This window comes from Ammodytes marinus (genome assembly GCF_949987685.1).
Source record: "Ammodytes marinus genome assembly, chromosome: 11".
Taxonomy (NCBI): Eukaryota; Metazoa; Chordata; class Actinopteri; order Uranoscopiformes; family Ammodytidae; genus Ammodytes; species Ammodytes marinus.
Window position 1 is genome coordinate 27,708,413 of NC_137215.1, and position 25,747 is coordinate 27,734,159.

Genomic DNA, 25,747 nt, shown 5'->3' on the forward strand with positions numbered 1-25,747 from the left:
CACGTTGTTCACTGGGGTCATATTAGTCTATAACAGTTGAGATATTCTCCGCTAAATGAAGTGCATACAAAACTTTCCCAGGACCTCCACTATATATAAGAGATGTTCCCTATGCATTTAAAATCCTAGTTGTAATACTTGTGTTCTTGTATGTATTTTCACTTTTGAGACATTTTAACTTAACTGACCTCATGTTAATACATGTACCATAAATGTAATACAAAGTGCTTTATGTTGTGTCAGGAACCTTTTATTTCATAGCAGCATCTGATTTACTGTACGACAGATGAAACAAGTGCTGTATCACACTGTAGGTTTGAGCACCCTCTGCTGGTGAAGTACAGGTACCACACGGCTTCATTCTACTTCCAACATTTATTAAGTGCAAAATAATATTTACAATATCATTCATGACAAAGAACAAACGGGAAGATGTGTCCTGGATGCAAATGACACTTTGACACCATAAAGAATATGACAGACGTATGTGAAAAATCCCTGCACAGAGACACATAAATACTCACTTTGTTTAATCTGAGAAAGTTAGATTATGTCAAGGCAGTATGAGTCCATTCAAAGTTTGAACACTTGATTTGAACCCAGAGATATACACAATGAGCTACGAGCAGGTTGCACACAGAGGATGCTTATCATTAATGCTACTTAACTATCTCCAAAAGCTCTCAGGTTTCCTCTCTACCCATTGACGCTCATGTAACAAAGTGAAACAGGAATGAATGGAGTAATACACTTGAATACACACAGCAATTAAACAGCATATCAATGTGTTTTCCTAAACTACTGAAACTTTTAAAATTCCCAAGAAAAATGTCAAGTATTTTTATTTTGACTGGCAGTATCCAACTCTACATTGATGTGTGTATTTCATAGTGAGCCCATTTCAGTAACATTCTCTGCCCTGTCCACTGTATCCTCACATACCACTGTCTTTCCAAATACCATCAAGAGCCATACGTGTCTCACTGTATGTGACCTCAGACCAGCTTTGAAGTCCAAATACCCTTTTTTTTAAATATATAACTGACCACATTATTTTTTTCTCACCAGGATAAAAAAACTTTAACATTTGTCAGTAGTAGTAGCCTATAGATATTGCATATAGTTATAATATGGCAGTCACTGCCATATATTGTCAATTTGAATGAATAGAATCCCCTTAAACACGCAGTATCAGGTATGATACAGTATCTTTCATATCACCAGGATAATCAGTAAATGATAAATGAATGTTAAATGCCTTAAACACTGGCGGACCTGCCTGTTTCTAACACTACACTTAAACACAAACTACATGCAAGAAAAAATCTTTACAGCTTTTAAAATGTTAATCTTTATGATAAACAAATGCCATATTATATATATTACACTGGGATCTACCTGCAAATATACAGCTGTATGCACAGGAAATGCTACTTTTTAGCCGGTATAGATTAGGGAAAAGATGTACACTGCCATGAAATCATCGCACAATGTCAAGTATAAACCAAAAAAGAATGTTTGGCTCTGACTCACTATTTTCTTGACACACACACACACACTTGACAATGTTATTTATTGACATCATGGAACTATTTTCTTTCGGTTTCACAATAGTTCTGCTTCTGCAAAACCCCTAGAGACCAGTTTTAAACATCAACATGTGTTCCCCGGTGCAAATAGTATTACATATCGTTAGCCTCATAGCATAATTGCCTAAATCATATTAACTCTACCCTACTTTTACTCTACATCTACTCCATTCTACATCTACGCTACTCTACATCTATTTAACCCTACTGTATAACCCTGAACAAAGGTCCCCTCAACAGGATCATAAAGATGAGTGGGAAGATCATTGGACAGCCACAGACCACCCTCACAGCCATATTTGAAAAACAGGCAATCAGGAAAAGTAGAAGGATCATATACCCATAACCTCAACAACCAGTACCACCTGCTACCTTCAGGAAGGAGACTACGTTCCCTGCCCCTAAGAACCAAACGAGCCATGTCCACCTTTGTTCCAGCATCCATCAGGCTGTTGAATAAACAGTAGGCCCCCCAGCCCGCCAAACCCAACCCCATTACTCCAGGCTTCAATCTATTGAAGCCTTCTCCCTACCCACAGGGTTTTTAACTTTTAGCTTTTAAGAATTTATTCATTCTCGTACATGATACTGACTATTTATTGTTGAAGTATGTCTTGTTTGTATGTGCCTGACCACAAATGAAGTTCCCTCACGGGAAAAATAAAGTTCTTTGAATTTGAATTGAATTTAAAATATTCAGGATGTAGAGTAGAGTAGATGTAGAATAGAGTAGATGTAGAGTAAAAGTAGAGTAAATATGATTTAGGCAATTATGCTATGAGGCTAACGAGATGTGAAAAACCTTATTTGAAGGAGATGTCAGAGTGATGTGACTGGGTCTAGGATTACAGATTTGAAAATTGAATAGAATCTTGGGGAGGTGGACTGCTTACAGCTGCAACCAGCAAAACATACCTGTCTGGGGTGGAGTTGCATTTTGGTTATGTAATGCCTAGTTTTAAAGAAAGAAACATTTGTTGAGTAAAAAAATCTCTGGTAGTGCTGCATCAACTTCCATATAGGAGTGTAATGCTTAATCACTGGAGAGCTCTTTTAATGGTTGCAGGTTAGTAGCTGCTAGGTATACTCCCTCCCCGCGCAAGCCATACAATTTCTGTTTCCAACAGAACTCTTGGAAAATAATTTAAAATACCCCACCAAGAGCAATTCAATACATGAAAGTAATGCTTCATATTGTAACGTCACTGATGCTGGCATAAGGATTTTTTTTTTTTTTTTTTACCTTGCTATGTGCACCAGCCACCACTGGGTGTCGCCAAACACACACACAAACAAATCTACAATATGAAGGATTAAAAAACTGTTTTAAAAACACACACAACATTAAAAACACAGTTTACCAGCAACTGTAACAAGTAAATCATAGTCAATCTATAACTATCACCTAAATAAACTACGTGTTGTGTATTTAAAGTGATTGATCAAAGATTAGTCTCACATCTCAGTTGTGATTCCCCGCTAACAACAGGAGCTGTGTTTAGCAAAGTGTTGCTCTGATGCCAAATCTGGAGCTAAGGAAGTAAAAATATAAACACAACTCCCATCTTTCTCACTTCCTTCCCTCCTTTCTTCTTTTCCTCTTTCGCTCGTGTCTGACAGACAGAACTTTCCACGAGGGGCATGTTGACTGAGACAGACGTAGCCTCCAGAAAGGAGAAGTGAGGCTGGCACGACACATTGTTTTTTGGCTGGTTGAACCCTGTCAACATACTGGCCATTTTAGGTCAAAATGGAACCATATTTTTGCGCCGAAATACTGGCCGATACTGTCACAGCTATAGGAGACAGCACATCCCCTGCTACAGTCATACAGATAGGGAGTTGCCATTGAGTTGGCTGGGCGGCAGGCTAAGGCTCAGTGTGGGGCTGAGGTTAGCCTGTCGGGAGGGGGCTGAGAGCTCCATGTTGAGCTGGTTGAGGTTGGCCTGGGGGTCAGGGGTGAGCTGGTTGAGGTTGAGCGTAGGATCCAGGGGAGCCGATGGCGAGGCGGCGTCTGTCTTGGCCAGGCGGCGGAACACAAAGTGGAAGGGAGTGGCTTCTGTGCGCGACAGGAGCTCCGCCTTGATCTTCTGAGGGTGGGTGTCCGGCGCCAGCTGCTGACTGCTGCCCTCCGTCAGCAGGAACAGGCCGTAGTGCTCGGGGTCGGACACCTTGAACTTGTGGGCGCACAGCTGGCACACCTCCTCCACCGTGGCATACGGTCGCACCTGCAGGGTCTTTGCCGTGCAGCCGCTGTCCAGCTCCTGCAGCGCCACCCGCAGGTAGTTCTATGGGAGGAAAAAACATAGCTATTACACACACACATTTCCTTTATTTATTCTCGAAAGATCAATTGAGGGTTACCCTCTTTTACAATGACGTCGAGAATTACACACAATATACAATGAGAATACACAACAAGCTTACAAAGAGACAACAACAATTAAAACATTCAGATCAGTTGAATAAAACAGAACAATAGCCTAATTAAAACAGTTACAATTGGAGTGGGGCTGATTCAAAATAATAACTTTAAATTGGTTAACAGTTATGAGTGTATTTATTTTAATTTGATGTTGTAGGCTGTTCCAGGAGTTAGGGGCACTGTGGCTAAAAGCAGTTTTACCAAGGTCAGACCGGGCGTATGGAACATATAACATGAGCATTTCAGTTGAGCGGGTATGATAAAGCCCATCTGAAATATGCAGCATTGTTGTCAAATAGAGTGGTAGCTTTCCGGTTTACTATTGTTTAGTAAATAGATAAGAGGTCAGCTATTGTGCAAAATGCACTTTTTCATGGTCAACATTGATATGGGTCCATGGTGTGACTAGAGACTCCGAGAGTATTAGACCAAACCAACCCCTCTCTCTTACGGTAGACGGTAAAGAACTACACATGTGTGGTTATGACAGAACTTTACCTGGAAGTCGTCGATGGAGGGGGCAGAGCGCAGGGTGGTGCGTCGGCGGTGCCACTGGTGGAGTGTGTCCCTGGTTTCAGAGCTCAGCACGCGGGCTGCCTGCTCCTCCTGGAAGTTTCTGATCAGCGACATGGCTCCATAGGCGCTGGTCAGGTAGTACCCACCTGGACATGAACACGCCGAGGCAGACATTAAACAACGTGTTCACAAACAGTAAAAGTCTAATTTAATAAAACTATTATGTAATAACTGGTGTATAATGTAAAAAAAAAAAAAAAAAAAAAAAAAGGCTGTTTGCCCATAATGTAACACCTTATTACATGTTGGCCTAGTGGAAAAAAGAGGCTTTACAAAGCTGTCCAATTCAAACCAACAGACATACCTTCTCCATGGAGCAGTGAGGGGTCCAGCAGCTCCATCATATAAAGTATCTCATTGTCCAGCTGGGGCATGTCGCACTGGGCCAACACATAGGTCAGCATGGGCAGGAAGTCATCAGCACCATACAGCCGACCTGAAGGGACACACAGACACACCACGGTGATGAGATCCTGCACTGTGAGCTTGACCACAGGCCTATGTTTTAAGAAAGGTTTTAACCATACTTGAAAACAGTACAGAATACCTGAGAGCCTTACTGCATTACATTCCATTATATTTGTGTCACATGCTACCTGAATGTTGTCTTTTCTGTCACATAAATAAAGACATTTCCACCATAAATGAATGCAGGAAATTAAGTGTTTGACACACAATCATTTCTGGGGGAGGAGGACCTCCCGCTTAATGGCTTCATTTTCTAAGAAAATAGTAAAAAGTTCACACAGTGTTTCATGAATACAAGCTCTTAGATAGTTTTAAAGTGCACCAGAGTGATGCGATTAACATTCAAATATTAAAATGTAATCCCTATTAGAGGAGCATCATCACTACCACCATGCCCAACCCCTTGATCCACAGTTGTCATTGTTGTCAAGTTCATCGCTGGATATGGATTCTTATTCTTATTATTGATGCTGCTAATTATTTTATATTTTGACTTAGTTTTTCTTATGGGTTCTTATCTTTATTTAATTTATCTTGTACTGTTGTTGCTATGTGAATGTTGAGGAACCAAGCCTAAGAATTTCACTCTTGTGGACTGTACAATAAGATGTAATAAAAGTGATTCTGATTCTAATTCTGACTTGATATCATTTTTTTTTTACAGATCTTAAAATGTATTCATTGATTTCGATTTTTACAATCTTTCACCTGAATTGTCCTCCATGATGGTGTATATGAGTTTGCAGACCCTGAGCAGCATGGTGACCTTCTTCTCAGGAGAATACAGTTTGCTCATGGTGTGGAACTTGTGCTTGATCTTGTCTATGGCCACAGGGTCGGGGGGCAGCGTGTCGGCCACGCCCATCTCCTGCGGCTGCCGGGCCCTGGCCAATGACAGGTTCTCCTTCAGCTCCTGCCACGCCCCGCTGCGCACCTGGAACTCCTGCAGCGCCACACACACCACCGGCTTCAGGGGCTTCAGCACGCATTTGTGCAAAGCCTTCTCCAGGACGCTGTCTGTTGGAGGGGGGGCAGAGATTTGTCACATGGATTTACATCCGAAAAAATGTAAATGTGCACTTTTTTCATGCAACGTTCAGAGAAGTGAACATTTTCTAAGGTATATCAGAAGCTGAATAAACAAACTTTCCTCACAAGAAAATGTGATGGAAGTTAGAAAAGCTTCCTGAAAAAGTTACGGTTTCACTTTTTTTGTTGTTGTTTACAGCAGCAGTGGCCCACTGTTTGGTTTACAAACATTTTCGAGTCTTACGTTTGGTTCCAGGCGCCTCAAAATAATTTAGTACTGATTTATGATGATATAATTATTCACTACTAAGAATTACATGTAGAGTTAATATGTTTTGTAAACTAACTGCAGGCTCTGAAAATCCCCCTGAAACTGTATATAGTGCATCTCTAACATTGTCCGGGTTTTCATTAGATTGTCGAAAGAACAGGAAATTCATTTAAACATTGAAGCCAAAACCAAATCATACTCAACCATGATTCTCATCTCAATAGAAGAGTTTTGATGTAGGACAGCAGTATTTCCAGTTTGTTTCATGTTGTACCATTATATTTGAGACACACAAGCATGCATTTTTTCCAGCAAAAAAAGAGTCCAAAATAGGGAAGATTTATTTGAACTTTAACTGTAAGAAAAAGCATGGAACTGTGAAAAAATATGCATGGATCACTCCAAGTGGAAAATATGTATTTGTATATTCCCTACTCTGAAGACATGCACTTTAGACTATGTAATTATTGGCCGTAAATTCTCTTTATGTTTGTTGATGTGTCAGAATCCAGTAGGCTGTTGGACTCTCTGTCTACTGTCTATTTTGAGATCACGTCCTTTTAGAGCAAACAACACTTCAAGGTTAACGTCTGTTTCCTTATCAGTCTCAGTGTGGAGCCCACACTAAATGAGTCAGGACCTATAATATATCAGCCCTGCGTTCCAAATCACATACTCTTTCTTTTTACTACACTACATACTTAAGTACAGAAGAGTTTTAGGGCCCCAAGAGAGCATAAAAAAAATTAGATAAGGAAGACTTATTTTTCATTATGTCGAGAAATGTAAAGAATAAAGACGAACTCCAAAATGCTATTGGAGCTAGTGGGGCATTTATGTATTTTCAGCATACTAAAATTGACGTGCATGTATTGGGACATCCTAAATCTTTTTCTGGCCTACTATAAATAGTGTGGAAGTATGGGAATTGGAACGCAGGGTACGAGACTCTCAAGGTCGCCTCACTGTGTTACTTGCATACAGTCATGTGCCAAACCCCAGCTCTTACCGGTTCACCATCTGTGTACACATCAAAATTATGATTTTTCTTTTCTCTATTCTACATACTACATTTGACCATAAAAAGGATCTAGTTAGCACGCAGTAGACATACAATTGGGACATACTTTAATTTATTTATTTCATCATAACATTGCGCCTTGATCTTGCTTTTATATTCGTCGCATCCCTGTTTGTTTTCGTACGGAGGCTCCGTTGATGTGACGTCACTTACGGTGCGCACTGGATTGTGGGTCAGAATCGCCCAAATGCTGATTTTTCAACACAAAAAATCTCGGCCGGATGTAGTAGACATCCGGGTATTTTTAAGTATACTAAATCTGACCACAAGAATTGGGACATCCTACATCTGTTTCTATACCATACTAAATAGCAGAAAGTAGCCTAGTATGCGTATTGAAACACAAGGTGTGTTTTGATTTATGGTGATAGAATTATTCAATACTAAGAATTGTAGAGAAAACTTTGAAAAAAAACTAACTGCAGGCTCTGTAAATGTAAACAAATACCCCTCCCTTGAAACTACATAGTGCACCTTTAACATTGTCCATGTTTTCACTTCAATAATGCATACTTTATATCACGTCCAAGACAGTGAAGTGTTACTGCTGGATCAGAATAATAAAGAGTGCAGATGGGTGGCTGTGACAGTGTCAACATCAGCTTTTACAAGCTCAGCTCAGTCTGACTAACAAAAACCATGAGATCATAATACAGACAGGATGGATGCAGAGAGGGACGCCAAACCACAGCACTGCTGAATAAGGACCATGTGTGAGGGTCCTGTGTGTGTGTGTGTGTGTGTGTGTGTGTGTGTGTGTGTGTGTGTGTGTGTGTGTGTGTGTGTGTGTGTGTGTGTGTGTGTGTGTGTTGCTGACTTTCCTCCAGAAAAGGGGGTGAAGTCAGCATTTTTCTCAGCTGAGCACATTTAGCAGACACAGGTTTTACTTTTCGGCCACAGTGGGATGACTTCCAGCAGCATCTGCCATTCACATCCAGCCGGTCTCTGTCAGTCGTGTTATTATGAGATGTTGAATTCCACCTCGCTCACTGCTCTCAATAGAAAGCTTCTCCACAGCCACATAAATGCTACCAGCACATACCCACGTCCTCATTCAACAACCTCATACCGATTGAGAGTTGCCACTATGTAGGACACCAAGCGTGTTTAAGCAGCATCAGGACAATGAATGTTGTGTTGCTTTATATCAGCCGTGAGGGAGGAGGACTGAGTTGATTGGTTTGGGACTGGATTAGGCTTTAAAACTGGGGTATATGATTTGGGAGAAAATAGCAGTTGGGATAGAGATTCGAATCCAAATACCTCAACCGCTCTAAGTGTTCTTTCTGGTCCCTCCCTGACACGCTCTACACCAAAAAACGTCGGTGCAAAAGTGAATGGACTGTCCCAACAGCCAATAAGAACGGAGAATCGGAGCCTCACTCTGATTGGTCAAAGTGTACATGAGCGGTGGCAATTTTTTGGGGCCGGCACACAGAGGCAGGGGAGAGCAAAGTGATGAGTAGATATTCACAGACCACTTCACCTACACATAGCTAAATGGCTAATATGACATTTTTGCCAAATATTACAGTGAAGAAGTTACCCAACCCAGCTTTAACTTCAAGATTTCAAGTTATTCTAAATGAACAAGGTGACCTGTCTTATGAGGAACAACGTCCTGAAAGTCTTACTGAAACCGACCTGTGTGGGAATCCAAGTCAAACTAAAACTTCACAAATTTCCCAGAGAGACAGAAACTCTTGGACAAATGTTTACCTACACAAGGTTATTTTTGTGGTATGATTCCGAGCACAACCTGTGACAGGTACGAGGAAAACACATTGTTTTACGGTAAATCTCGCGGTGCTAATCCTGCCTGAATCTACTAATGCTGCAATATAATAACCATTTCCTTCTTCACACTGTTATCCATCTGCATTACTGTTTCTATAAAAGGATTCTAAGAATTCCATTGTCCTCCAGTTGATCTCAAATGACTTCGAGTAGCACTTTCTTTTCCTAGAGCTCAATAATAATCCCTGGTCTCCCCACATGTCTGTTCAAGTGATTAAAAACAGTGACCTCTGTGCCAACATTCCTCATAGCTGGATAAAACGTTAAGGGCTGTGTTCATGTCATCCTAAAAGGGGGGGGGGGGGAGGGATAGGCAAGAGATGTACAGACCTACAAATGAACTGCTCTTAAGTTAAGTTGTGTGTCTTTACAGGCTTGAGTGTGTGTGTGTATATTTTCCCTTTTGCGATAGGTTTTTTCTACGTTTCACGGGAACGCCCACGACTGAATGCTGACCTCTCTGTCTCTGGCTTCACAAGGAGAGAATTAATGCACTTTAATCTTAAAGGCCTACTTCACCGGTTGGAATATGAAGGTGTATTGAACTCGGAGATCCTAATTAGTATAACTATGCAAAAAAAAAAATGCAATCGGATCATCTTAGCCTGAGAAAAGGCAGAAAGAGTGTTTTATGGTCTCACTGTCTAACCCTACATTTTCCTTACTGTGACATCACAGTAAGGGTTAGGATTAACAGGACAGCTGGGCCAAGGGAAGACTGAGGGAAGACTGAGGGAAGAAAAACCTCATTCATTATATTATAATAGTGATTTTATAATGATAGAACGCTGGTTCCGTATGGGTGAAGTATTCCTTTAAGAGCTTCCACTGCAGATAGACAAAAGGGGCAACTTATCAGCCAAGGACAGACCAAAGAAGCAATCAGACACAAACACACACGCACTCATTGCCAGGAAACCCAAGGCCTCTTCCCGTTTGTGATAAACATCCTCTCACACCAACATGTCCTCTCATAGCCTTTAACCCAGCAGCTTGTCCTTGACACATGGAAGGGAATTTCAACATTAAACTGATAATCCTCAGACACATTATACTCTTTACTTTTTGTCCCTTGTTGCCGTCACTGCTGTGGAATTTATGGTGGAGACCTTTTACTGGCATTTACTGCTCATTCAACCCAATGGTTTAAAACAAGCTGCAAACACAACATTCTTTTTATTTCCTGCTTGTCAGAGGGGGGTTTTACCCAATGAAAACCATATATAAAGAACAGTACTACTGTATACAGTGAACTTCCTTGTTGCATACTCCAGTAACACTCCAAACTGAATGAAAACAAATGGCAAAGACATGTAGACAATGAGTCTGTCACCTTGTAGTAAAAATAGCCTGGTGCGATCGGGAGGGGAGATGTGTTTATCTGTCCTGTCACTTAACCAAGGAACTCTACTTGATGTCCTGGATACACACCTCAAAAATAGCATGTTTCCCTTTCCTCGGGTCATACAACAACAAGCAGGCGGAGACATACAGGTCCCCGTTTTGATTAATCTGCAAAGTGGGTTAAACACAAATCCCCCATCACAGTTTGTCATTTATTACTATCACGCTAACATAATATCTTGTAAATATCAAATAATATTGTAGTATATGTAAGGTGTAATATTGTTTTGGAAAAGTTATCAAAGTAGCTAGGAGGAACTTTCAATTGTTTTTGTTTTTAGCGTTTGTGTAAAAAAAGGGTTTACAGTATGTGCCAGACTGCTTGAAATGATACAATGAATGTATGAAAAGTTGCTGAGCATTTTTGGAGTTGGAATGAAGTGTGTAGAATGAAGAATGAATGAATAGTAAGAATATTGAAGTTATCAGCTTTTGGCAAATTACAAAGAAGAAATTGAATATTTCTGCAAGTATGAGTGTTATTCCAACACATAAACACTTTGTGGAGAGACACAAACAGAGCTTGATGCTGTCTGGCTGTCTGAGGCTATAGCTGATGTAGAAGGGCCTCTCAGTGTGGGTTGAGAGGAATACAAGGAACTCTATTCTGCCCCCCCACCCCCTCCACCCAGCTCACCCTGCCTCAACATCCTGAACCCAAACACACACATGGCTGGGTTGCTGAGTGAGCACTAGACCAAACTACCACAACAACAACAACAACAACAACAACAACAACAACAACAGCAACACTATCTCCTGCATTTAATAATCCCAACTGTCTCTTCTTAAAGTTAATTATATTATTCACAGATTTCCTTCCAAAGCGAATGCCTTGACTTATGTGCTTCCCTTCATTTATGCAGATGTATAGGTAATGGTTTTAGCATTAGTCTTCCAGGTATTTCAGGCAGTATTTCTGCTAAGCGACATTAATATGTGTGAAGTTGTCATGAGTTCCAATCACCCAGACCTAATTTTACATTAAACACTGCATCAGGAGGACAGAGCAGCACAGACAGTGGAGGGGGGCTCACTTTCAATCCCCTCACTCAGATTGTAGAGTTGGTTTAAAAAGAACAAGAGTTGGAGAAGGAGGACAACCGAATGAATCTGGGACCGGCCCGCCTTCGAGTCGAACAGAAAACACTCTGTGGAGCTGCCACAACAAAATATTGCGCAATTTTTTCCAAGAAACAAGACCTCAGACAGCTCCTAGCGTGTCCTGGGAAAAATAGGCCATTCTAAGAACAGGCAGGAGAAGAGGCAACAACATACAGACATTTTAGTTGTTTTGACACCTAAACTCCTTACATTTTCAATAACCTGATCTTTTTTACGCCAGTATAAACAGGTTGGCCCAGCCGCCCCCTTCCTCCTGAGATAAAGCCCTCTTTGTGCTCTCTGTTTAGAAGTTACTCCGTCAAAGGTCTAGTGCAGCCTCTGAATCTTGGCTAAATGATTCAGACTGCTCTTCCGGCAGGTGTGTGTCGGCTCTCTTGTGTGTCTATGGGGTTTTGAAGTTTCCCTTTCATATTGTTGCTGTCATGGTATTTGTGCCATACAATAAAGGATGGATATAATAAATGGTCATAAGAGGGAAATACATTAGTGTTGTATTACAGAAGATTTGCACTTAGTTTCAAATGGTCAAACTGACACATGTTTCACTTGTACTTACTTTGTTTTTTCAAATGTAAACCTTCTTAAAGGAATGCATGGCAACATACAGTCAACTAAAATGAGCCTGATGGCCGCATCCTTACCAGGAATGTGTGTATCAACATAAACACGAGGGGTATCATGATCTGGATTGTAAGTTTCATATCGATCAAAATGACCCCACAATCTCGAAATTTAAGGCGGAATCGACTATTTAGCTTAGCCCCCCAGGGTCCTGTTCAGCAGCCATGCCAAGGGGAAAAAAAACTAACAGCATGTTTTAGCCACTGCGAGGGAAGAAAGTCACCATGGCAACTTCTGAAACGCCAACAGAAGTTGAACCCACTCCTGCTTCTCCAAAATCACCAGTTTTATATCCATTGTGCATCTGCGGCCGAAACAACTGTTTAATTCATATTGCAAACAAAGGTCAGGTGTGCGCTGTCTGAGCTTAACATCCAAAATCAAGTTGAATCGAGGGTTTGGAAAAACGTGACACCCCTCATAAACACATGTGCGCACATCCAGCTGCTGAAGTGAAACTGCTACATCTGCATTAAACACCCTTTCGGTGACATAGTGTTTCCGTAAATAAAAAAAGATTTCTTCATTTTCCACTCACTCACACTTCCTAAAAATAATCACAAAATGATTTGCAAACACACACAAAGAACGACATGATCAGGGTGACAAAACAGAGCTAGGAGCCGGAGCAAAATAAATAAGTAGTAACAATTTTTTTTGGTACTTACTGATCTGGTCTTCAGGAATGAGGCTCTCGATGGGCGGCTCCAGCTCGGAGCTCTGTCGCAGGTAGCTCTTCATCTGGGTGATAAACTGGCGGAGGGTCTGCAGCAGCTCCAGTCCAGAGGCGTAGCCCTGCCAGGCCTGGGTGCCGGCACCCTCGCGCATGTAGCTCAGGTAGTCCTGCACCAGGCTGCCGAAGTACGAGGACTTATCCCTGGACAGCTCCATCACCTTGCGGATGGCCCTCTTCTCGGGCGTGAGCAGCGAGTTGAAGACGCCGCTCATCTTGCGCAGGTGGCCGCGCAGGGCCTTCTGCAGCACCAGAGCGCTGGCACTGGGCCGGCGCTTTGAGCGGTGTCCTGGGGGCACCAGGGTCAGGTCCTGGTCCTGGTCCTGGTCGCTCTCCAGACTGACTCCATAGTCCTGCTCCTCTTCGTCCTCGTCCTCATCGTCATCGTCTTCGTCTTCGTCCATGCTGCAGTAGGGCAGGTGGGCTGGCGGGATGGAGAGGGGCAGGTGGGTGTTAAAGTCAGCGATGGTGGGGGGGCTGGGGTCGTGCAGGGGAGGCAGGAAGAAGGCTGAGGACTGGGAGAAATCCAGAGAGTCCGAGGAATCCGTGGAAAGGCTCATGTCGCTCAGCCGCTGGCCACCACCCACGCATTTCTGGCCTACTTCTTCTTCTCCTCCTCCTGGCACCTAAGTGGGTAATAAGTAAGAAAGTCATTTATATCAGTCCATGATAGCAAAGCAGAGTACATACATTATAGGATGTTGAATAGAACATTGGCCGAAAAATTGTAGGATGAAGATGAGGATTATAATGCCTTATACCCTTTTAACATCTAAATTAAAGCTATAGGGCATTTCTTCTTTCGCCCCCATGAGGAATTCTGAGGAATCACAACAACACTGTCAGCATATCTACATGAGGTAAGCTTTGGGGCGATACCACATGGATGTTATACCTTCTGCTGTACGTCCAGGTTTTTTCTTTAGCAGTAGAATCAACAACTGAAACATTTAGTGGGCGCTTCTTGAGCTCCTGCACCAGTGTTTGAGGGGCGACAACAGTTTGTAAACGCTGCCATACTGAGCAATACAGAGAGTTTTGTGGAGGTGATAGGCTTAATCAACTTTCCATCAACTCGTTTGACGATGGCTTGAATGTAACCGGCATTCATTTATATTCAAAATGGACGCACTATAGCTTGAAACAATAAAAAGTTCAGGAAGTTCCATAAATTATAGAAGTTTGGATTATGAATATAACTATAACATAGCATACATTATACTTACTAGACGGTTAAATACCACATATCATATATCACAATATTACCATATCATTCCATCTCATATTCTAGACTCCAACTATACCTCTGTCTGCTTGCTGGCCGTGGTGAGCAGAGGGCCTGGACTGTGTGTGCTGGAGTCCTGGCTGGCGTTGGCTCTGGACAGTTTGGCCATGATGAGGGCCTTCTCGATGGTCTGGTCGTCCAGGGCCAGGTGGCACTGGGCGTCCTCCTGGCTGGAGCACGGTGAGGCCTTAGCCCGGCGTGGAGACAGAGAGAGGGGCAGTGAGGGCCTGGGGATGGATATGGGCGAGCTGATGCTGAGCAGTCTCTTGGGCGGGGAGGACGAGGGGCTGATGCTTAGCGAGGAGCCCAGGCGAGAGAGCAAGCTGCTGCCCCTCTCCCTCTCCTCCCCCTTCTCCTTGGGGACATTTATCCAGGAGATCTTCTCCGGCATGCTGCGCTGTCGGAGGAAAGGGCCGGAGATCCGCTTGGCAAACTGAGGTGGAGGTGGACGAGGCGGTGGGGACCGGGACACAGCACTCTCTGCAGCACTGGGCTCTTGAATGCAAACTCTGCCTTCACTGTTATCGCCCTGGAGCTCCTGGTTTCCACCAAGGCTCTGCTGGCTGCTTGGACCTGACTGATTGCCGTCACTGTGTTCCGAGCTCTGGACCTGAGGTCTGTCTGTAGAAGGGTGTGAGTGAGTGTCCTTGTTGCTTGAAGGTTCCTCCCCCAGGCCTGGCTCTGCTGTACCAGAGGGATTTGGAGCGTTGTCTGGGTGGTGGACCTTTAGGAAGAGAGGGTTGATGAAGCAAAGCGCTCCGTTAGACTGGCAACACTCGAGCTCAGACGGCGTGCGCGTTCTGAACAGAGAAGGCCCTGTGGAGGTTGATATGGAGGCGGGGGGAGGTGGTCTGTCTGGAGCAGCTATTCCCACCGAGGAGACTGAGGCATTCCTCCTGTGGCACAACTCAGTGTCCCAGAAGCCTGTGTGAGACAATGACAGAAATATTCAATCTATATGAGGTGTGCAAGATGGTGATATAACATTGAAAGGTGGAGTCAGCGATTCTGGAGATTGCTTGCGTACACTGTGAGTTGGCTTAAATAAAATCTGGTGTTGATACACAGCCTAGGATCTGTAAACGGGTTAAACAGAGACTATGTAAACAAAGGGGGCCCAGTGTAGCTAGCAAGATGCAAGTTTACAGAGCCTAGGCTGTGTATTAAGACTTTTTTTTATTTTACAGCACACACACGTACAGGTAGTGGGACTAGTTAGGAGATATTCACTGATTTTGACACATTTTCAAAGGATCAAAATCAAAGCAAAAGAGCCAGAGATATTGTCTTTGTTATTTAATGCATTCCTCTTACGAAGTCAAAACCAGGTGCTTACATAGAGGTGTGGGTGTGTTATGCTAGAATCAGCTTATGTAGCCTTGAGCGACTAGCCACAAGCAGTAAGCATTTTAGTTTCCAAAAGTTGACATCATTAGTATGCCCCAAAGACCTGAACACAGACGTTGATGTGTATAATTTATTTACTTTTGCTTCAATAAACACCAATCCCAATTATTTTTAATAAGCCAAGTAACACTTTGGAACATTAACATTTTCATTGCTATTAGGGGCCAACAATTAAAGGTACATTCACCACATATTCATCATTAACTGCAATTTTCTGCACATTCAGTTCCTCACACATCTTGTTTTGGTTTGGTAAGCTGCACGAACTAAATAATTACAGTCTCATTACTCTAGTACACTCTGATTGCATAATTTTACCAAAACTATGCTAATTGGACTGGTATGATTGGTATGATAAATACCCTTATTTGGGAACCCTTGTGGTTTTCTAGCACATTACACCAACACCAGACAAAGGGAATGCATCAGTCATAAAAGGATTCCAACATTGTTGACAAAAAAAAAAAAAAAAACGTCACAGAATATAATTAGTTGTTTGAACAGGCATCGCCTCGGTTTGTTTATTACTCAAACTCGACTAAAATAAGACTGAAGAGCACATTCTTCTCAAGCATCGCATCACTGCAGATTCAGACACGGCCAAAACGATAATACATGCAGTGGAAATGATTTGCTTTCAGATACACAGTTTCAAAATTGAGTTGGAGCAATATTGCTAAGAATTATAGCCAAAAGGTGACTGCTTAGTGTTTTTGTGTTAGCAAACTCTATTTTTATTTTTTTATTTCCATTACACAGCTCCAAACTCTTGTACATATTGAACCATGTTTGTGTACCGCCACAGCCCTGCCGAGAATGACGCTATGTGTGTGCTGTGTTGACATTGGTGGCTGAACAATTAAAAAGGATTGACTTAAAAGTATCCACTCCCAATGAATCAATACAGGTCCTGCAATTAAAACCTGTTTAAAAAGAAATCTTTAAATGCTGCCCGGTGTAAAAAGCACTGCCGTTTACTTTTGCAGTCTGGGAGGCTCAGCCTATCAGGGATGGGTTTTTTTTTGCACAGTAAACGAGGAAAAGACGAAAAATGTAAGTGAACTACTGTAACGCACCAATTTGTCGAACTCTTTAAGACTCCAGCTGTACCAGACAGAGCAAAACAAAACAAGACAACATACACACACACACACACACACACACACACACACACACACACACACACACACACACACACACACACACACACACACACACACACACACACACACACACACACACACACACACACACACACACACACACACACACACACACACACACACACACACACACACCAGTGGGGACAATACCACATGAGGGATTTCTAGTGCCAGACACAGAGCAGCTCCTTCACACAGCTACAGAGCAGAGAAGAGAGAGGGCAACAATACTCACTGTGATCCCAATGGCTCAGTGACACACAAGAACTGTTGATATCATTCTAACTAACTCTGTACACTTCTGATGCTGTGGCAGAGAGGACACAGCACTGTATATCCACACAAGCTGAAACTGGACTGACTTCTCGGGCTCACTCACTCTCAGCCTGTGTTATGACTCACTTGTGTCAACGTGAGTGGGCGGGCTGTTTCCACAGTATTCCCGCCTCCCTCCCTCTCTCCCTCCCTTTCCATTGAAGTTGCGTGGTCTTTCTCTCCCTCTGTTGTTCTCTTTCTCTGACACACAGATACTAAGGCTTTTTTTTCTATTTTCCTCCAACCCAACTTCTGTTTACTCTCCCTTTTATGAATGGCTTGTTTGTCTGTTACTAGCTCACGTTTGTTGATATTACATAATTAGACAAAGTTTGGATTATTCAGTTTGTTATAATCAGAAGTGTAATGTAACTAACTATATTTACTCAAGTGCTGTACTAAAGTAAACGTTTGAGGCACTTGTCCTTTACTTTAATGTTTTCTTTTCCTGCTACTATTAAATTAATCTTCAACTCCACTACAAATCACTGGGAGATATTCTACTTTTATCTACACTACATTTATCCGAAAACTTAAGTTACTAGTTACTTTACCAATTAAGATTTTTGCCGGACAAAAATGAATAGGCTATTTTGACAGTATTCATTTTTAATGCAAATATGCCAAAAATGCCAGTGTTCAAAATTCTCAAATTTGAGGATCTGCTGCTTTTTCTTTGAATCATTTTTATGTCATTTTTTATGTAAACAATAAATCTATGAATAAATAAAAAAAATCCTTAAATCCACAATGAAAATCAAGTGTATTTGCGGTGCCGTACAAAATGAGCGCCGCCTCATTCAGCTACAAACTTTCTTTTACATTAATGCATGAGAAATAATAATCTCTGATACTGTATAATAGCAGGACAGTCACCTTTACTTTTTATACTTCGTGACATGTTCCTGATTATACTTAGATAGTTTTACTTAACATTTCAATGCACTGACTTTTACTTGTACCAGAGTTTAGTGTTTAATGCTGCTGCATCTTTGGTTCTATTACATACGAGCTAAATACTCTTAATACTTAAATATGGTTTTAAGGTACTCTTTACTCCACTATAAGTACGTTTTAACTTTACACTTATAATTCAGTGGAATTATTTTTGATTACTCAGCTATACATACATGCATGTTCACACAAATAAATGCAAAGCACAGCAAAACGCTGCTGTATACAGTGTTCAAACACGCACACACATACTGTACACCTGGGGCTGAGAGAGGAATGTGGTTTTGCACGGTTGATGTAAGAACTGGGAAAGTAAGGGTGTATTCACACATGCCGTGTTTAGTTCGGTTGAAACGAACTCAGATGCACTTCTGCCTTCGGTGCGCATCTTTCAGGCAGGTGTGAATACAGCAATCGCACTCGGGTGCGGACCAAACAAACGCTCCGAGACCCAGCTGAAGAGGTAGTCTCGATGCGTTTCCAAACGCACTCTGCTGCAGTTCGTTTGTGGTGTGAATTTGTTCGGACTCGATCCGACCCAAATGCAGGAGGCACTGTGCCTTTTCTTTCTTTTCTTTTTTAATAAATAGCCGTCAGCTTCACATTATGGGAAAGTGTTGTTGTCACCATTATTAGGAAGATTAGTTGTGGTTTGACCGGGAGCCCAGAACAATATAAATGCTGAATGTGTTCAGCGATCAGATGAAGGAGAGGGGAGCGTCTCTCGCACAGTGCCAACAGGTTCACGCTGCGCAAGAAGTGTGTGTTTTTATTTTGCTTCCCATGTACGGGACCGTCAATACTATCCCCGTGTCAGTTTGGAGCTGAACTGCGCCGACCCAGCTGATACACAGCTTAATCAGCTGAGTGTCAGCTTGAGCCTATTCTTCTCGCGTGACGCGCATCCAGCACCAAAAATACAGTAAAAATTATGTTTCACATCGTAGGCTACAAGCCACGTAACGTGGCATTGACATAAGGCTACACATTATGACCATATGAAACAACAATAATTTGATGTTTTTCCTCTTTATTTATAGGTTAGATGTAGGCCCTTTTATTATTTTTAGCCCCATATTATATCAATGATATATATTTCGCAGTTTAAACTTCGTGCTTCCTGTTTCTCTCCACCCCAGAATGTCTGTCCAATGAATGAATGACCTCAGATCACGTGTGGTTTTGCTTCGTAATGCTGGTTCACTTGCAAAAGGGGCAATATGAAAGTGGACCACACCAAACAAAAAAAATCAAAACTCTATTTGGTCTGGACCAAAGCAAGTGCACTAGCGGACTTTCCCAGTGTGAATACACCCTAAGGTTAAGTCTGGGGCAAGGTGAGCTGGAGCAAAACTTAAATACAAATGATTGATGCTAGAGGTCAATAACGCTTTGGAAACTTGGTTACAAATATGTGCACTTATCTAACTTCTTCTCTTCCAACAATAATTCAGTCACCTAAACTAGATCTTTAAATCTGCTATGCATGCAACGTGTTTGAATAACTTATATGCAAGGTAACATGAACCAAGGATCGCTATGACACTTAAAACTGAGTTGGCAACCTGTCATGACTAAGTGAAGGATCGCTCCAACACATTGTATAAGAACATTGACCACTAGAATGTATTTAATATGGATATGTCACATCTGGCTAATACCTGATTAACTAAATAGTACCAAACCTGAGATTTGGATCAGTGTATCACTTGTAAAAACAGCCCATCAGAGCACAATGCAAAGGGCTCCAGAATGTGGCAAAATCAAGTTTAAATGCCTTATATTTCTGTTCATTTGGGTTAACTGAAATTATGACGAACTGACACGCTAAGAAGGTCTTTTAAATGTTCTTGATAACTATACAATGAGCAGTGAAAGTATTTTCAAAAGGCATGAAAAGATGCAAGACTGTCGCCTGAACCAAACTGGCATTACAGGTGCAGAGCCACATCACAGGTAATATGACACCGGACCACGTCAGAGTCAACAGTGCTCTTTTCTCATCTTTCCCAAGCCATGTAAGATTGAATGTACGTCACAACAGTCTTTTTAGATCAACTATTCACTGCAGCTCAGTTACCTTCATAAGACACAAAACCCGCCATTGTGTCACCACATCACTAAACAGGAACCCTCTTATGAATGAAATGATAGAGACACATTGAATACAAGAGAGGAAAAATGTACGTCTGTGGATCCCTTTAGACCACATTAAAGGGTGGGAGAGGGGGGGGGGGGCCTCAAATCATTATGTGTCATCTGGATATCTTTAGGAGGCTGTTAGGCAGAGGGACACTGGAAGTCTGGCAGAGTCACTACAGTTACACATAGCTGAGTCACGGAGCCTGAATGGACAGAAAGGTCACTCTAACCCTTAGAGTCTAAGGGGTGCTGAAAAGGGAGCTGGTGTGGAAACCCAAAAACACCTAAACACTTTTATACTGCTATTTTTGCCTCAGCTAAGTTAAAGCTATAGCGCGTAACTTTTTCCTATGAATGAATGTCGGTTACCCTCGAGCCATCACCAAACGAGTTGACACAAAGTTGATTAAGCCCAAGATCAGCTCCACTAAACTCTCTCTGTATTTCTCATTATGGCAGCGTTAACAAAATGCTTTAGCCCCCACTGACACTGGTGCAGGAGTTCAGAAAATCCCAGAAGCGTAACTTTTTGGCGTACCAGCCAAAGTGGCTCGTAGACGAAAACATTAAGTGCCAATTAAGTAAATATGAGTTCCTGCAGTTATAAAATAAAATACATTAAATAATACGTTGATTTAAGAACCATGGTATTTCGTTACAGTAAAAAATACCGAACACTTTTTTTGAGATAGATGATTCAGATCGTATGAACAACTTTTGTGGTGAAGGCTGCAAGAATTTGGCATAGACCTTCTACAGCTGGGAGAGGAGAAAAAAGATAAGCTCCAGAGGCACAGAGTGTATGCCCAGGCCCAGCTGAGCAGCAGTGATCTGGGGCCTAGAAGAGGCTTTTGTCCCTTTGGGGGTGAGTCAGTTAGCACTGGCATGCCAGTTAATCCCCTGAACAGTGGGGAATGTGGTTGAGATGGACTTTACGAGTGTCGCGCCTCAGGGGGGAAAAAATAAGTTAGTTTTTTTCTTTACACACAACAGATGTGGAATGGATAATGAAATATACTTTTCTCAATCTACAAGACAGGCTGAGAGAAGTGCACAAATCAATTTGGCTGCGAAAAATCCAATCATGTATAGCTGCATATTACCCATAGAAGATGATGTGATCGACTTGACCACTCAAAAGTATAGAATGTGTGATACAGTGATACTTAATCTCTGAACACACATGACCTACTTCATTCTACCAGCTTTTCATTTAGCCTCTTAGGATTTTAACCTGTCTACCTGACCTAATACACTTTATTTTCACTAAATAATACGATCAGGGGAACACTTCATGTAACTTTCCACAACAATTAGCCAACATCAAAACATACTACGACTTTGTGTTTCCATTCGGTCAATTTGTACATAGCGTTCGCCTCATAGCATAATTGCCTAAATCATATTTACTCTACTCTACTCTATTCTACATCTACTCTACATCTATTTTACCCTACTCTCTAACCCTTAAAATATGACTTAGGCAATTATGCTATTAGGCTAATGAAAAGTAGATGTAGAGTAGAGTAGATGTAGAATAGAGTAGATGTAGAGTATAATAGATGTAGAATAGAGTAGATGTAGAATAAAAGTAGAGTAAATATGATTTAGGCAATTATGCTATGAGGCTAACGATATGTAAACTGCAATGTTATTAGCCAATTTAGGGTTTCAGGGGGTATATTAAATTGTTTTCTTCTGCAATGGAATCAGTTAACGTCACATCTTAACCTCAGCCTCACAGATTTCCCCAGTTGCCCTTTTTGTCTCCCAGACATACTGTACAGTATATTGAAAGGAGAGAACAAACCTGCTCCAAGTTTAGCAACCTCCTCCAGATCAGCAGACGTCCGGGCACACGCGATGGCCTCAGGAAGCTTCAGCGTGAAGGGCAACACATCCCTGTGACAAAGAAGAAAAAGGGTTGAGAGAAAGACGAAGGAAAGGAAAAGCCAGTGAAAGTGGGTGGGACTTTGCCTATATAAGTGTGAGTCACAGCATTTTAATAGGGGAGTGTGGCTTGGCCCTGGAGTGTGCTGTGTAAAGTGAACCATCTATTCAACCACAGGGGCTGGTAGGTAAAATGTGCCCACTGCTCTCTCCTCCCCCTGGGGCCTTTTACAGGAGCTCCCCCTCCAGAAGCTGAAAATCATACCAGCAGATTTCTAAAGTCAGTGAAAACTGAAACAATTTGAGAACATGGTCTGAACTGTAAGGATTGAATTATAGTGTAATGGTCTGTTAACTGGTCTCTACAGAAAAAAACTTTAAACAGCTCATTCAGGATGCAGCAGCAACAGTTTTATACAGGACCAAGAGAACAGAGCACATATCTCACAACAACGGGGCGACTGTGGCTCAGTTGGTAGAGCGGGTCGGCTGATGATCAAAAGGTTGGAGGTTCGATCCCCGCCCTGCCACCTGTGTCATGGTTGTTGTGTCCTTGGGCAAGACACTTCACCCACCTTGCCTTGTGTGAATGTCGATAGTTAGCCTGCTATCGGTGTATGAATGTGTGTGTGAATGGTAACGTGGGAAAGGAAAACAGGTCTCCCTTGTAAAAGAGTCTTGAGTCTCAATGGGATTTACCTGTATAAATAAAGATAAAAAAATAAATAATAATAATCCAGTTCTAAACTCGCTTCCAGTTAGCTCTAGAATAGGTTTGAATGAACTGCTTCTGGTGTAGATGTGTAAATCATTTATTGGTTTCAGTCCACAAAACACGTGTGTGATATGCTAAAGGTATACAATCTGTGCAAGGCTCTCAGACCCATGGACTCAGGTCACTTATAGCAGCACAGAGCCCAATCCAAACATGATGACGAGCAAGGCAAGGCAAGGCAAGTTTATTTATATAGCACAATTCAGACACAAGGCCACTCAAAGTGCTTTACAGGGGCAATGTACATACTTCCAAAACCAAAAAGAAAGTCTCATTGTCTGTCCTGCTTAAATAACACAACAATGAGTAAAGGTGAGACAAATCTGACTTCTTTGCACCAGTGGCACTATGTGCAATGGAACTATTACACAATAGTGTAAATGTATTTCTATTATTATTACTATGGATCTACACATTTTGTTTGTGTTGACAATTCCTTCTTTGGCTTTGTTATGATTTGTGAATTAGTTAACCTTACTTACAATGTGAGTATTTTGAATACGATTATTATTTAGTTCGATTTTATTTTATACCAAAGAACACAATATGTGGTACAAAACATTTACCAAGCAGAAAGAGCTAATAGTATTTATGTTAGTATTGTACCCATAGAGTATATTACTGGATTTCTTTGACACTAAAGAGCTTGTTAGTTAAATTCTTAGCATGTCCCAATCAAACCTCTACGCCAAAGTAAGTAATGGTGGGATATGTCGTGTGTATTAAACATTCATGAGTATGGTCCTCCTGTAAACACGAGTCATTCCCTGCGTTCCAATTCCCATACTTCCCTACTACTTAGTATGCTCCCCTTTTCTCCCCTGTGGCCCTTAAACTCTTCTGTACTTTAGTATGTACTGTAGTGTAGTAAAAATAAAGAGTATGTGATTTGGAACGCAGGGATTCTTTGTGATAAACTCACCTGCTGATACAGCAGAAAGCCACCAGGCGGAAAAGGTCTGCAAAGCTCAAGCCTGAACCCTCCAAAGAGAAAGCTGTAGGAGCACAGAGCGGAGCCCATCAACACACAGCAAGTCACTTTCAGAGGAAAAAAAGCATTAAAAAAATTAATAATCCTCTGTGAACTTGAGCAAAATATTTAAAAACTCCTAAGATATGAAGGCATACTGACTCTACAACCATACAGCATGTATTCATGTTTTTCACTGGCAAAGATCAAAGAGAACATAGCTGAGAAACAATCACAATAGCCTGAGTCAAGTTGTAAAGCCAATCTCAACAATTAACTTGAATGGGCAATACCCATTTGGGACGCGTTGTACTGGACACTGCTACATAGTCCTGTTGGCTCGACCAGGTTTTTGCTTCGCTAACAGCTTCACACTCAGCAATGCAATCCGTTTGGGTCGTCATCAATACTCCTTCATTTGAGCTGGAAGCCTTTTTTAATGATGTCATATCATTGTGTCCGTTTTCTGCAATCGTTAAATGGCACAGATTGAAAGATTAGTGCCAGGGAATGTTCTCATGAACTATCTTCATGAACTAGTAATCAGGGATCATCATATTTATATCACGCTGGAAATCTTGATTAGAGGTTACCGCTGCTGTCCTGTGCTCCTCGGGCCAAGCTTCAATAAATATACTGTTTAAAGACATCCAAGTCTCCGGAAACGTATTCAAGGCAGAGTTGACATCTTAGTCTTGTTCAAAGTAATCCACATTCCCCTTGGAGTAGGCATGTGTATATGTTTAACCTTTTGCAATCCATTAGCCGTATCATTAAAGGCTTTTTCACTTTTTTTTTCTCACCCACCATTAAAAAGGAGCGCTCCTCCTCTCTGCCTTTCTTCAATAATCCACAGATTAGCTGTAGCACTCAGGTTAATGGAGGCTACCTGAACAACTCCTCACTACTAATATAATGCCTTTGCATGAGTTGTGTAAGTCTTACTGACTGATCTGAATGAAAAAAAACAAATAAAATGTGAGATGCCGAAATACAATTCAAGAAAACCGGTTTTATCTGGAAAAACTAAAGGCTTAGTAGGTGCCAAAACCCTGCACAGTAGTTTGTAATACTGAGCGGAAGGACAGACTGAAGGCCGATTAGATCTGTGATAGGATTAACCCTGTACCCAGGGGGGCGCTTGTGGTGTAGTGGTTAGAGCCCCACCCCCTCCCTCCTTAGAGGCTCAGTCCTCATCGCAGTGGGTTAGAATATGGCCCGGGTCGTTCTCTGCATGTCATCCCCCTCTCTACCCCATCTAATCTCTGTCTCTCCGAACTGTCTAATAAAAACAAAAATGCAAAAAAAAATATATATATATTAACCCTATACCATCCAAAATAGAATGAAATGTCAATACATAAGCCTTCCATGCAATACTGTTAACATACATGGACTGTGCAGAATCTCCTCAAACCTTTGTATCACAAAGTTACAACATTGTGTTGTCAGTCAATGCACTGAGGACGACATTATGTGTTTGAAGTGATGATGACTTATGGAGGAGACAGGTAATCTTTCGGATGAAGCCTCTCCCTCAATGAACCGACCACAGTATTGACTGCTGTGTTCTTGTGTGTTGTTTTCTCTTCAGCTGAAAGTAGAGACGTCAGCAAAGAAAGGCCGAAGGCAGCAGTGGGGCGGTGACTAAACACACACAGCACATACTCTCTCTAGGTAAGCAGTTGGAAATTCCAGCCAAGTGCAGACAGAGAGACAGATGTATG

At 41.8% G+C, this 25,747-nt stretch overlaps 1 protein-coding gene across 1 annotated transcript in view; it reads right to left on the reverse strand.

Annotated features, from left to right (window-relative positions):
• Positions 1-311: 311 nt before the first annotated feature.
• Positions 312-25,747, reverse strand: part of rin2a (Ras and Rab interactor 2a) — a 49,941-nt gene continuing 24,505 nt past the window's right edge. Inside the window, exons 6-13 of the mRNA XM_080036670.1 lie at positions 23,973-24,045; positions 22,196-22,287; positions 14,424-15,328; positions 13,055-13,745; positions 5,767-6,075; positions 4,895-5,026; positions 4,513-4,676; positions 312-3,877 (exon numbers count right to left, since the gene is read on the reverse strand). Coding sequence (XP_079892796.1) covers positions 3,416-3,877; positions 4,513-4,676; positions 4,895-5,026; positions 5,767-6,075; positions 13,055-13,745; positions 14,424-15,328; positions 22,196-22,287; positions 23,973-24,045 — 2,828 coding nt within the window. The 3' untranslated portion in view covers positions 312-3,415. The remainder of the gene's footprint in view (positions 3,878-4,512; positions 4,677-4,894; positions 5,027-5,766; positions 6,076-13,054; positions 13,746-14,423; positions 15,329-22,195; positions 22,288-23,972; positions 24,046-25,747) is intronic.